General features: G+C 38.7%; 1 protein-coding gene across 1 annotated transcript in view; it reads left to right on the forward strand.

Moving 5' to 3' along the window:
• Positions 1–14,318, forward strand: part of pps (protein partner of snf) — a 709,730-nt gene that overhangs the window by 202,821 nt on the left and 492,591 nt on the right. Inside the window, exon 7 of the mRNA XM_067153098.2 lies at positions 11,254–11,482. Coding sequence (XP_067009199.2) covers positions 11,254–11,482 — 229 coding nt within the window. The remainder of the gene's footprint in view (positions 1–11,253; positions 11,483–14,318) is intronic.

The following is a 14,318-nucleotide window of genomic DNA, read 5'->3' on the forward strand; positions in this document are numbered from 1 at the left end:
GTTGAACACGATAAAAAACTTGACCGTCTGGGTCAGTACCATACCTTAAAGTTATTTTGATGGGTGAAACTGTTCAAAAATCAAGTAAGTGTGTTGTAAATGGTACAAACTTGATCACATATAGAGAGTAATTATATTTTTGTCAATTTTACTATTCCTCTCAATATTTTGAGAAAAAAAATTTCTATGCCACTGATTTCAATTAAATTGAAGGTATCAGTTATGTACCGTAAGTGTAAATGATATAAATTTATTTAGAACTAAAATCACTTAAAAAGAAGAATTCAAAATTTTCAAGAAAAAACTCACTCCTGGTGGCCTGTGAGTGTCACCAAAAACACACTGATCAAAAGGTTAATCATGTCTGCACTTGGTTCATCAAAGCCAGTAACTCGTTCATTGCACATACTTTTAAGGGCTGATTCTACTTCACTCCAAGTTGATGGTGTTTCTTCAGCTATATTATCACTGCAGCTTGACTGAATCCGTGCATTAGGACTGGAGTCCTTTTTTATATCATTGTATAAATTCTCAAAGAACAATTTCGTAATTTCTGTTATTTCTGTGTCTTCCCTAGTGATGCTCCCATCTGATTTCTGTAAAGCTGTTATTTGCTCATAATTACTCAAGGTATAATAACACTGTACAGCAATTTGGAATTTGCTTTACTATCTTCTTCCAATTTATTTTTGTTTTTCTTCTGCTGCTATTAATTTCACTTGCAGTCTACAATCTCTGTATGTCTGTTGTAATTCACTCGTTTTTAATTAATCTTTTTCATCTCCTTTCTGAATTTCTTTATCTCGAGCCTTTCTTGCTTCATTTTTCTTCTGAACTGCACTCTTTACTTCATCATTCCACTGGGCTATTTTTCTTTCCTTCACTTTACTACTAGTTTTGCCACATATTTCTACAGCAGTTCTAACAAGACATTCTTTGAATCTTTACCACTCTCTATTTCCTCTGTATGTTCTGTCTGCAGGTATTTTGGAGCCACCTTTTTTGTATACATTAATTTGTTTTCTACTCTTTTCACTTCCCAGTTTTTTAATTTTTGGTTGTTTGGTTTTCCTTGGTGTGTGGATTTTTACTTTTTTGATGATTCCAAGAAGCAGTGTGTGGTCACTATCTAAGCTCTCACTTGATACAACCTTAACATCACAAATAGTTTAACCAGCTTTTCCGTCGGATATTATGTAATCTGTTAACACATTGGTGACGGCCATATTTGAATGTGCTACCGTCCAGAAATCGCAGGATTTTTAATGGTTTTAGAAAATTTTTCAATGCTAAGGTAAACCATGTTTATAACAACTTTTGGAATGCATAGAAAGATCACACATTCTTCTACATAAAAATTAGTTTTAAATATCATAATAGTTCAGCAATTTTTAAATATAAATTTATGAATATAATATGTTTTACAAATGGAAAAAATCTGACGCAGCTATGGATGCCAGTTCGGTTAATATTTCAAAATTTGACTTTGTGGGCACATCTACTAAAACACACCAATACAGATCCTAACCTAATTGGTCAACTGGCACCGTTATCCTTGTTTACAACCAGGAATTTGCATTCCCACTGTTCTTTGTTTGACGGCGGGGTTGCATTGAGTTGCTGCAAGTACACGGGGAAACACCCACATTTTTGAGAAGCGGTATAAGACAGTATTACAGAGCCCACTTCAAGGAAGCAATTTAAAACTACGTTACACTTCACAACAACAATTTGAAATTAGCTCATTTTCAACATTTACTAGCCTGAAGCGCCAGAATCATCATGTTTACTTATTGTGTAATTGTTATCCTCGTCCTTATTTTCAGAAGTCGTGACTTCCTTAAGAACAACCATTATGGATTCGTTGTCGAAATTTCGTACACTTGACTTAGACGTGCTAAATATTCAGAAGAATTACACAAACAAGCCTGCCTCTCAAACACACACTCTTCCTGTCCGCATGTACCATGCGTACTTTCTCGCCCATTTCACAGCTGAGAGTCAACGAAGATGCAGCCTTAGGTTATGTAGGAATGTGGCTGTGTTATCAATGCCTTGTAAGAAGAGCTCTCAGTTTATGCTCATAACTAGTATATTTTATGCTTCTAGAAGCATTCAACAGTATCGTAGTGAAGTCACAGCTTGCTGAAACGGCAGCTAGAATTTTTTAGCTACAGTGAAATCGTGCCCGTAGATTCTCCGAGCTCCATCAGCAGCAATGAATTAGCGCGCCTGTAGTTTCTACGAGCGGTGTCTCCAATGTGTTAAGGATTTGGATTGTCCATCCCAACTATACCTTGTTATTTTGTGAGATAATTGTTTACGGATCAAAGCCATGAAGTTTATATCCTATGATTACGTAGCCAACCAGGCAAAACAGGAAGCCTATTTATATTTTGGTCTTAAAGTAAAAATAGTCAAATTGGGCAAAGACATCCAATTTCTCGAACAGTGTATCGCTCATAATTTTACACCCAACTTTCTTAAAAGCAAGTTTAAGAATTATCGTTCTTCTTTTCAAATTACTAAAACCCAAGCTAGAACAAATAACATTAGGCTAAGAGAGGAGATCAAATTTTTGTACAAGAAAAAGTCCTTTTTTAACCGTAGATTATATGAGACTCACCTCGAAACCACAAGTTTACTTTTGGATGCTCACTGGAACTTATTTCAAGCCCAAGTTGACAGTAGATTATTTATTGTATTATCAAAGAAACAACAAACCCTAGAGAAAAAGCTGCATACATTAATGAACTCTAAACTCAACAATAATTATGCTAAAGAAACCAACAAAAACACTAGGCCTAGCATGCCCAACCAATTTCACCCTCCGATCCTAAATTTGTCCAAGGTACCATTGAATGAAGACAAAAGTTCCATTTTAACCAGGGGTCCTAAACACAGTTGGTCTAATTTTAACATTCTGAACACAGCCATCACTACAACAGTAGAAGCAGAATTAGGTATTAGCAAATTGCCAGCAGATAAACTAGACAAAGTAAGGATTGAAGTAAAAGAGAAAATTAAACTCAATTCTTAACCCAAAAAACAATATTAACTCCCGCAATTCATCCCTTACTACTCATGACAATAGCTACAAAGATTCAATTCTCATACAAAAGCAAATACATGCTCTCAAAAAGAAAAAATAATCTTATAATTATGAAAGCGGATAAACATAACACTACTGTCATAATGGATAAAAACGAATATGTAAAAAAATTTTTAAAGAATTTCTCTGCAGTAAAGAAGGACCCTATCCCAAGAATCCAAAATAACTTAAATAGACCCTCAAAAATACTTCATATCTATTGACAGATCAAAGAAAAAATAAATTAATATGAACCCAGGTTTACCCACCGCGATAGCCCTCCCCAAGATACACAAACCGGCGTCCTCATTCGCCCGATCATTAACTATAGACAGAGTCAGTTCTATAAAACATCACAATTCATTCAAAGATTTTTAAGAAGGAACTATAATTTTTTGTCAAACAAATCCATCAAGAATACTAAAGAATTCATTGATAAATTAAAAAAAATTTTAACATTCAGTCCATTCATTCTCTCCACTCATTCGATATTGTAAACATGTATCCTAGCATACAAATCTCCAAGGTATACCCCATCATTCAAAACAATTTAAGCAAATATAGCAGCCTAAGTATATTAGAAATACAGGATTTCATGTCTATGCTTAAATTAGTTATAAGCAACAATTATTTCACTTCCGATAATCTTATTTATCAACAAGAAGGATTGGCAATTGGATTGCCGGCCTCGGGTATCTTAGCCTAGATTTACTTGGATATTTTGGAACACACCAAAATTGATAGTAATAATTTTGACAACAACCTTTTCTGGGCAAGATATGTAGATGACACCATAGTAATTATGGATGAGAGCATTACAGGTGCCGCTACCACCCTCATTAATCTAAATAACATTGACCTGCATATAAAATTCACACTTGAATACGAAATTGGATGGAAAATTAATTTTTTTTAGACTTAACTATTATCAGACACCCAAGCTACTTAAGATATAAGTTTTTCAGAAAATCCACCCAAACAGTCACTACAATCCATCAAGATTCTTCACACCCCCAAATTCAGAAATAGGCAGCGTACCACTTACCAAACATATACCCATCAGGACGACCATCACTCTCAAAGAACCCAAAGAAAATGCGACGAACAAAATAACCAAAAGAACTTCCAGAAAGATAGACGTCAATTTTTTAAACAACAACACTAGAGCAAGATATGAAGCTGAAAGCATCTAATAGCCAACAACATTAACCGTGCGTTGGTAACGATACAAGAAGCCTTAAAAACTGCAACCATCCCGGTCATACAAAGGACGTCAAAACCCTGGTTCGATACAGAATGCTATCTGCTGCGAAACTAAGTTCTGCAAGCCCTACATGAGGCCAAACTACATAAAGAAAGGACCGTTCTGGAAACATACACAGTCAAATGTAAGGAGTATAAAGCCATGCTGAAAGCGAAAAAAGCCATATATATATAGAAAATCAAGCTCTTATGGAGGCAGAAGAAGCACATAAAAGACCCTTTTGTAGCCACCAGGAGAAAGTCCAATAGAAAACAAGTGGAAATCCAAATGGAAGGATGGGAAAAGCACTTCTCACAGATTCCGAACCTAGCACAATCGCAAACTGCATACAACACTACCCATCACACAGGAACTGGTCCAGTCTGACAATTCACAACAGAGGAAGTGAGAGCAGCAATAAAGGAGACAAAAGACAGGAAGGTGACCGGCCCAGATGGGATCTACAACGAGATGCTAAAAGACTCAGCAGAAACACTAAGTGAGCTTTGGACAGACCTGTTCAGTAGATGCCTATCATCAGGGGAAATACCAGACGAATGGAAGAAATCCACGATAAAAGTCATCTACAAAGGCAAAGGCAAAAGCAACGACCCGAACTCATACCATGGTACGTTGGTTGATGTGGAAACGTCATCTAGCAATTCTGCATCAGCTGGAGGTTATTCACAGTGGCGTCCAGTGGCTTGCATACTGCTAATAACACTCAAGTAGATTTAGTGATTGACGACCTGACTACAGAATCAACATTTACCAGTTCCCATTTTGCAATTGAAATTGTAATGATTAGCAGTGATGGAACTAACAGTTCTATGAATATTAACGCAAGAAAGAGTTTGGATGATGAGCGTACTCCAGATGCTAAGAATTTAGACCCTAATTTATTTTTTCAAATTTTACACATAGTTCATCCCAGATATTTAATGTCAATTGTGTATTTGTACATTTGCTTAGTTATTACATGTGTTACATTAAGGCTGATCATGGCCAGCCAAGACCAACACTATTTCCTAATTTAGTAATTTAGTATATTATAACAGAGAAGTAAAGAGACTAAGAAGGAGGTGCAGCTTGGAAAGAATTAGAGTTAGAAATGTCTGTGGAAGTAAGGAGACATTGCTGGAACTTACTAGGAAATTGAATCTTGCAAAGTAATCAGCTAAGGATAACATGATGGCAAACATAATTGGGGGTCATACTAATTTTAGTGAAAAATGGAAGGGTATGTATAGGTACTTTAAGGTAGAAACAGGTTCCAAGAAGGTCATTCCAGGAATCATTAATGAACAAGGGGAGTGTGTATGCGAGGATCTTCCAAAGACAGAAGTATTCAGTCAGCAGTATGTAAAGATTGTTGGTTACAAGCATAATGTTCAGTTAGGGGAGGTGACTAATACTAAAAAAGTATTAAAATTTACCTATGATAACAATGACATTTACAGTAAAATACAAGAATTGAAAACTAGAAAAGCGGCTGGAATAGATAAAATTTCTGGGGATGTACTAAAGGCAATAGGTTGGGATATAGTACCATACCTGAAGTACTTATTTGATTATTGTTTGGTTGAAGGACTTATACCAAATGAATGGAGAGTTGCTATAGTAGCCCCTGTATACAAAGGAAAGGGTGATAGACATAAAGCTGAAAATTACAGGCCAGTCTGTTTGACATCCATTGCATGTAAGCGTTGGGAAAGCATTCTTTCTGATTATATTAGACATGTTTGGAAAATTAATAACTGATTTGACAGAAGGCAGTTTGGGTTGCGGAAAGGTTATTCCACTGAAGCTCAACTTGTAGGATTCCAGCAAGATATAGCAGATATCCTGGATTGAGAAGGTCAAATGGGCTGTATTGCGATTGACCTATCTAAGGCATTTGATAGGGTAGATCGTGGGAGACTACTGGAAGAAGGCATCCCTCTGACTCCACCTCTGTCCTTTCTTGGATGTTCTAGTAAGAAAGAAACTGGGTGGCTCCTTAAGGACATACCGTCTATCATAAGCCTACCCACACAAATCACTATCTTCATGCGGATTCTCATCACCATCCAGGCCAAAAAACAAGGCATTCTCACGACACTCACCAAGAGGGCGAGACGAATTTGTGAGTCATCAAATAACCAGGTGGAGATGGACATGCTCATAGTCGCGTTCAGGGGTAATGGTTACTGCAATTTGCAGATTCCCAGAGCCCTGCATTCTAGAGAAACGACCAAGCAAAGCACACAGAATGAAGAAGTGAAGGGAACTACCTACTTGCCTTATATTCACAACATCACAGATCGAATTGCCAAGGTCCTCCGCAAACACAATATAAAAACTGTTGGGCACCGCCACTAAAATTGCTCACAGTCTGAGTAAAACCAAGGACAATTTGTCCCCATTTTTTTTTATCCTGGGGTATACGAAATTCCCTGTACTTGCGGTAAGGTATACACTCACCAATCATACCGGTCCATTGGTACTTGTCTCAACCAGCCAGACAAATCGGCAATAGCTGAGCATGCTGTATCGTCGGGTCATGATGTCATGTTCCAAGATGCTCGAGCTCTTACCCACACTAGACACTACAGGTCCGGGATTATACAGGAGGCTGTGGAAATGCGTAGAAATCCTAACAGTTTCAACAGGGACACTGGCTGTCAATTGAGTGTTACCTGGTTGCCAGCCATTAAGAATTTATGTAGGCAGTTCCCTTCCCTGTTCCTTCACTATTGTTATTTCATCTCGGTGTTTTCCAAATTCATACGTTCCTCATCGCCAGATGTTTCATTCCAGGCTCGTATCAATGTCATACACCTGTCAATGTCATATGTTACGTACACATGTTATGTGAATCTCTTAGACTGATTTTGATGGTTCAGTCAGCTTCCGCTTCGAATGCTAGCGCTTTACCACGTCCGGGGAGCCATCTGGTGGCGATTAATCGTACCATTTCCACTTCTATTATAACGTCTAAATTTAAAGAGTCATTGTTTAAAAAGCCTTTCTCCTGGACAGTCAAGGTTTTCTTCGGATGACTCAGGGCACAGTTCTCTGCGAAATATAAAGAATTTCACCTTATTTTCTTGACACGGCATAAGCCCAAAAGCCTATACAGTATCGTCCATAAATACGGACCGTGAAAGCATCAATGGTATTATTATTATTATTATTATTATTATTATTATTATTATTATTATTATTATTATTATTATTATTAGATGCGATAAAGACCAGAAAACTGATCACGCAAAGCTCACTTAGAAGTTGTGCTTTTTTTTTTTTGCTTTACGTTGAACCGACACAGCCTAGGAAAGGTTCAGGAGTGGGAAGGCTTTAATTAAGGTACAGCCCCAGCATTTGCCTGGTGTGAAAATGGGAAACCACGGAAAACCATCTTCAAGGCTGCCGACAGTGGGGTTCAAACCTACTATCTCCCGAATACTGGATACTGGCCGTACTTATGCGACTGCAGCAGTTGTGCATTTCCTTCTTTGCCGGGCAGCCTTCAGTTTTTCTCTCATCGTGGTTCTTCGTTTTTCTGTCCACTTAGCTCCTGTCTTCTTCTTGTGGTTTCTCTCTGACTTCCCACTTGTTGATTTTCTTTCTGTAGCAGGTTCGGTCAGCGATGTCGGCCACTTTGATTCCTGATTTTTCCAGGTCTTGGCGGATTTCCGTTGTCCACCTGTTTGTTTTGATATTTTCTGTTGCCTCAAGTTAAATTCTTCTCAGTCTGTTTTCTGGAAGGTGTTTGATGTGTCCGTAAAATTTCAGGCATCTTTTTCTGATGTCGGCCGCAAGGTTTGAGAGCTCCTCGGTTTTTTGTACGAGATTGCAGTTTATATCCTTTGTCAGTCAGTTTTGGGCCAAGAAATTTTCTGATGATTTTACGTTCCTCTTTCAAGATGTCTTCAAGTACTGTTTTCCTGTGGAGATCCAGTGTTTCACTCTCATATAGTATTTCAGGTTTGATCAACAGTGTTGTAATGTCGAATTTTGGTGAAGATTGAAAGGCATTTTTTGTTGTAAATGTTTTGCGTTCGGCCAAGGGCTCTCTTCATTTTCTGGATGCGGACCTCGAGGGCTTTCTGTTCTTTTTCTGTTGATACTATAATTTCTCCGAGATATCGGAACTCAAGTTACTTTTTCGATTGTGCCAAATTTCGTGTTCAAATTCTGGAGGCTTCAGTGGTTGCACATGACCTTGGTTTTTGAGAAGGAGATTTGTAGGCCAAATTTTTCTGAGCATTTCTTGAGGGTTTCGATTTGGCTGATTGCCTGTTTTTCGTTTGTTGCAAGGATCGCGAGATCATCCGCGAAAGCGAGACAAGATTTTTATATGTTTTCTTGTCGTACTTAATGGTCGCCAATTTCCTTGAGCTTTTAGAGCTTGTTCCCATTCTCTCATGATTTTGTCCAGGGTTATCTTAAAGAGTAGTGGGGAAAGTCCGTCTCCTTGTCGGACACCGGTTTTTATATGAAATTTTTCAGATATATTTCCCATGAATATTACTTCGGAGGTTGTGTTGGTGAGAGTTAGTCTGATGATTTTTTGAGTCTTGTTGTCCAGTCCGTATTCACTCAGTGTTTGGAAGAGGGATTGCCGGTCAATGGAGTCGTATGCTTTCTTGGAAGTCCACGAAGGTGCAGATTGTGGGTTGTTTTCTTGTGTGTCGTAGTTTCAAGATGGTTTTCAGGTTGAGTATCTGTTCTGCACAGGATCTGTGGGGCCTGAAGCCCGCTTGGTATTCGCCTATGAGTGGTTCTAGTTGTTCCTGTGTTCTTTGGAGAAGGACTGCAGAGAGGATTTTGTATGCGACTTGCACCAGGGAAATTCCCCTGAAATTGTTCACATCTGTTCGATCACCTTTTTTGTGAACTGGAATGAGAGGGCGTTTGTCCAATTTTCTGGTAGTTTTTCCATTGTCCAAATTTCTTGTATGATTTGTGTGAATTCTTGGAGAGAATTCTTTCCTAGATGTTTAAGAAGCTCTGCTATGATGCCGTCGTCTTGTTGTTTTTCACTCGTATGTGTCGGTGTATTTCCTCTTGTGTAGGTGGGGATGAGTCTGGGTTTGGGTTCAGGGAGGGTTTAAGTGGAAACCTTTCCGTTGGTTCTGGGCAGTTGAGTAGTGATTCGAAGTATCTCGCAAGTTCCTTGGTGTTTTCGTCATCCATGAGTGCCAATTTTCCCTTTTGTTTTCTGAAGCCGAGGTTCTTGGGCGTGTACCCATTTAATCTGTTCAATATGGCTTGGTCACATTCGGTGTTCCAGAACTGGTGTCTGCTCTTTTTCTGTAGTGGGATTTGCTCTGATGCACTCCATTCGGTGTTCCAGAACTGGTGTCTGCTCTTTTTCTGTAGTGGGATTTGCTCTGATGCACTCTTCATGATTTTGTCGTGAAATTCGTTTTAAGTTTTGGCTGGGATTTTTTCCCACGTTTCCCTGAGATTTGATGTTTTTATTTGTGCTGTGTCCAATTTTTTGTTTGCCTTGGATTTCTGGTAGAAGCATTTTGGGGTAAATTTCACTTTGATTCTTGTTAGGTGATGTTAGTCAATGTTGGCTCCTCTGCGGACTTGAACGTTGTGTACTTCTTTTTGTGCTGGGAAAGAGATGGCGACATGATAGATCTGGTGTTCGACGCAGCAGGTGTGGGGTGATTCCCATGTGAAGAGCTAATTGGGGTTTTTCCGTAGGGATGTTGACATGATTTTCAGGTTGTGTTGTTGACAGAGCTCGATGAGGCGTTTGCCATTTGGTCTTTTCGTGTGCTGAGAATCTTCCTGCGGTTTTTTTGTAGTACTTTTCTTTACCAATTTTACCGTTGAAATCGCCGAGGAGAATGATGGTGTCTTTTTCAGGTATTTTGATGAGTGTGGTTTCAAGTTTGTTCCAGAAGTTTTCTGTTTGTTTCTGATATTTGCAGTCGTTGGTGGGTGCGTGGGCATTTACAAAGGTGTAGTGGCGATTTAAACAGCGAGGTCGCAAGGTCTGTTGTTTATGGGTATGATCTCTTCTACGGAGTTCACGGCCTTTTTGTGTACGAAAAAGGCCATGCCTAACATTGGTGAGGCTTTTCCTACTGTTCGTGTAGTTTTGCTCTTGAAAATGCGGTAGTTACCATATTCTGATGTCTCCGACCCAGTGAGTCTGGTCTCTTGTACGGCGAGTAGCTGGATTTTTTGCTGATCTAATTCTGATGTTAATCTGAGAAGTTTGCCTACTTATAGGAGTGTGTTTATGTTTAGCGTGCCGATGTAGAAGGGCGTTTTAGTGGGAAGTTTGCCGGAGAGCTCCGACTGTCTCTTTCGTGTCAGCCCGGCTCCTCCAGAATCCGAGTGGCCGGGTGCCGCCTTTGTTTTCAGTTGGCGGGTGGATGGGTTACCACCTGGAGTAATGTTGTTCTTACTTGCACGAATCATGGTGTGCTTGTTCTCAAGTGATTGGGTTGATCCCGAGGGATCGGAGTACAATCAGGTGGACGAGTTCCTGAAGGCTTTCTGAGACAGCCGCTCCGACTCGGAGTACAGACGCTGACCAGTTGCCGCACCAAATAGGTGAACAGGCGCTACTGGATTTATTATTATCCTATGCCGTTGGCCATCTAGTGGCTCTTCCGCCTTTAGGGGCAGTTTCCCACCCCAAGAGTAAGAGAGTGCCCTGAACCTCTACCCGTTCATCCGCCCTCCGAAGAGGCCGTTGGCACTTGGTAGAGGAGGACCACTTATACCGGTGGTCACTCGGTTTGTGGACGCAGTTTAACGTCATGCCCGGGACATTATTATTATTATTATTATTATTATTATTATTATTATTATTATTATTATTATTATTATTATTATTATTATTATTATTATTATTATTGCATACTTTCATTGAAGAGTTTAGTACCATGATAATTTTATTTTACAGGTGATGACAGTGCCAGTGAGTTCTGGGAATACAAGGTTTGTTACTGTTGCTGGCAAGCCTGTCCAGGTTGTTGACTCAAATGGTCAGCAGAGGGTGTTTGTAGCAACCAGTCAGAGCACTGTGCAGTTACAGCAAGTGCCTAACCATGCTTCCCAAGTTCAAATAGCCAGTTCGACTGTGAAGCAAGAAGTGAGTTCATCAGATCAGAAGAAGCCATTACAGGATTTAGGTGAGTTTGTGTCACGTCAATTTATTAGTTTCAAGTGGTGCTCATTACAGTAAATGTGATGTTCATTGTTTCTCACCAAATAATTACACAGTTTAGGATGTGTTAACCATTGCAATACCAAGGGGGAGCTGGCTGTAGAAGCTCAGTGATTTTTTGTGTATCCTGTAACAGTGTCCATCAGTATAGGAATTTGAAACACATTGTTCTTGTCAACTACAGAACATAATGATGTCTTCGATATATCTATTAATAAATAAATTATTTATTTATTTATTTATTTATTTATTTATTTATTTATTTATTTATTTATTTATTTATTTATTTATTTATTTATTTATTTATTTATTTATTTATTTATTCATTCATTCATTCATTCTGGGCCTCCTGAGTAGTACTAAGGAGCAATATTGGTGTGTTGTTTTATAACTTCTGAGACTTTATATACTGTGCATTCATGTCTTTTGTTGAAGCTAACAATTTTATGTTCATGGTTTTTCTGCCACCATTGATGGCTGAGCATTTCGGGCCTGGTATACAGTATCTCTCTTATAAACCCAGACCGTCCAGCGGCGTTTTTACTCTCGGAGACTTGAGCAGCTCTACGGGAGGCCTTGTAAGGTGCATGTGTTCGACATAGCATCATTAGCCAATCTGAACTCGGCTGTTAACATGGCGAGACAGTTCTCATTGCAATGCCGTATTTTCGTATGTATAAGTTATTTTAACTACAAGTCAGCTTGATAGGTTTGTGATGCATTTGTTCAGCAGCAAGGTCACTCTAGGGAGGTCAAGACGCGAATGTTACTTAGGGAGCAGCCACCAGGTTGAGTCTTTCAACGAGCGTAACCAAAGGCAAGTGTATTCAAATTTAGAGGATTTAGGTAGCGAGCACTGAAATAAAAACAACCAACAACTACTTTTCATGTAGAATTGATTTGGGCATCTATTTTTCTTATTAATATCATCTGTTAAAATACATATGCTAATTGATAGAAACATCGAAATCTGCTCGGTCCCTCTGTTATATTATTGTTATTACATGAAATATTGAACTTAAAGTACTTGAAGTAATTTGTAGTAAATTGCCTTAAGTATTTCTTTTATTAAGAAACTATTTACCGGTAGTGCGTTTCTGAGAGGTTACCCCAGCATATAGACAAACATGCCTCTTGAATTAAGTGCATTACATTATTTTTTCTAACTGTTGTTATCCATTCATGGGGTCATTTCTTTGGGTTCAGAGAAAAAAATACTCTTCACATATACAACAAGAGTGATGAAACTAGTTACTCTAACTAGTTTTATGGATAATCCATGCAGCTAAATAGTACAAAGTGGTGGTGGTGGTGGTGGTGGTGGTGGTGGTGGTGGTGGTGGATGTTGGGGTGACTATCGTTGTAAGAGAAAGTCCAACTAGACAATCATCCACTATTAACACTAATCACAGGAAACACTGAAGGAATCCAATACTTTCTTTGAACAGTCATAACTCCTAATTTATTCCTGTGTTCAGAAACGTAGGCTTTTGAGATATAAATTAGTTTTAGGGTCTTTCAGCTATATTTCATTGATTTTATTGTGCCTATAAATGCCTATTTCAGGGGTTTTGCCTATTTGGAGTATAATTGCCTATTTGATGCCTTTTGACTGTATTTTAAAAAGCCGATTTTCTTCCATTGTATTATATTGTAGCTAGTGTGCTCGACAGAATTATCTTCTCTTTTCTCAATATCTGTTTACCCCACAAACAAAAATGGGAATTCTCAGAAGTCACCAGTAATAGTTCTAGGAAAATTTAAATCAGGAGAAACAAGGAACAATTTGACCTCGAAGCCTTCAACCCCTCCAACCTCCTAAGCCATATGCGAGAACCAGTCAACGTCAAACTATGTTGCACAACCCATATGCCCTGTACCTCAATTTTGATGCGAACTGTTGTACGCGTTCACTTTATCTTCAGAACATGTTGTGATTTATTGTGAAGTAGAAGAAGAAGTAGTAGTAGTGTGCTTGTGGCAATACCCAAAGAAAAATCATTGAAGTCCTACTGGCTGAAGCAGTGGATCACAGGGGATCCCAATTTCATTACGGATGGAAGGTTAGTCTGTCAAGCTTGCTTGTGCAGAGGTAAGTTTGTTTGTCCTTTGATCTTTTTTGTGATTGAGACTTATGATCACATTTCATTGTAGCATATATAGGCCTATTAATTTATGTATTGTGGCAAGTTGTTTTGTTGCAATGCTGTATTAGTCGTGAACTTTCAATAATTTATATTGCTAAAATGGAAATAATCATTAAATTACTGAACGAGGAGTTAGAACGCCGGTGGTCTCTTGTCACAGAATGGATGAAAATTAAATCGGTATTTTGAACTGTGATTCATTTCCTATGAAAATAAAGATTTACAACTGAAACAAATTTTTTAAAACTTCCTTTAAAATATCGTGAATTGTATTACACTTCCATCAAGCCTTCATGAAACACAGGTTGCAGATCCAATGTAGCCCGGCTAGGACGATGCCACAGCGTGTTTTACAAGGTTGCCAAGACTATCTCTACAAGACAAAGGCCAGCGAAACACAGTTTGCCTGGTTTGGTGAGGTCTGGTTAGTAACTGTTAAGCTTGTTGGGGGGGGAGCAAAGAGAGTCTGAGGGGCGTAAGCTCCCAGGTTAACAAGCCCCTAAGCAACTCCTCTAGAGTCTTGCTAAATTGTGACAAAAATATGGTTATGTACGCATGTCACGACAATTTCAAATTACACTGTTTTAAATTTTCAACGAGGGTGGTGGCCTTGTGGGTACACATGATGCAGGATCTATTGCAGGCAACAGAAAA

The sequence above is a fragment of the Anabrus simplex genome, chromosome 8 (assembly GCF_040414725.1).
Source record: "Anabrus simplex isolate iqAnaSimp1 chromosome 8, ASM4041472v1, whole genome shotgun sequence".
Classification (NCBI taxonomy): domain Eukaryota; kingdom Metazoa; phylum Arthropoda; class Insecta; order Orthoptera; family Tettigoniidae; genus Anabrus; species Anabrus simplex.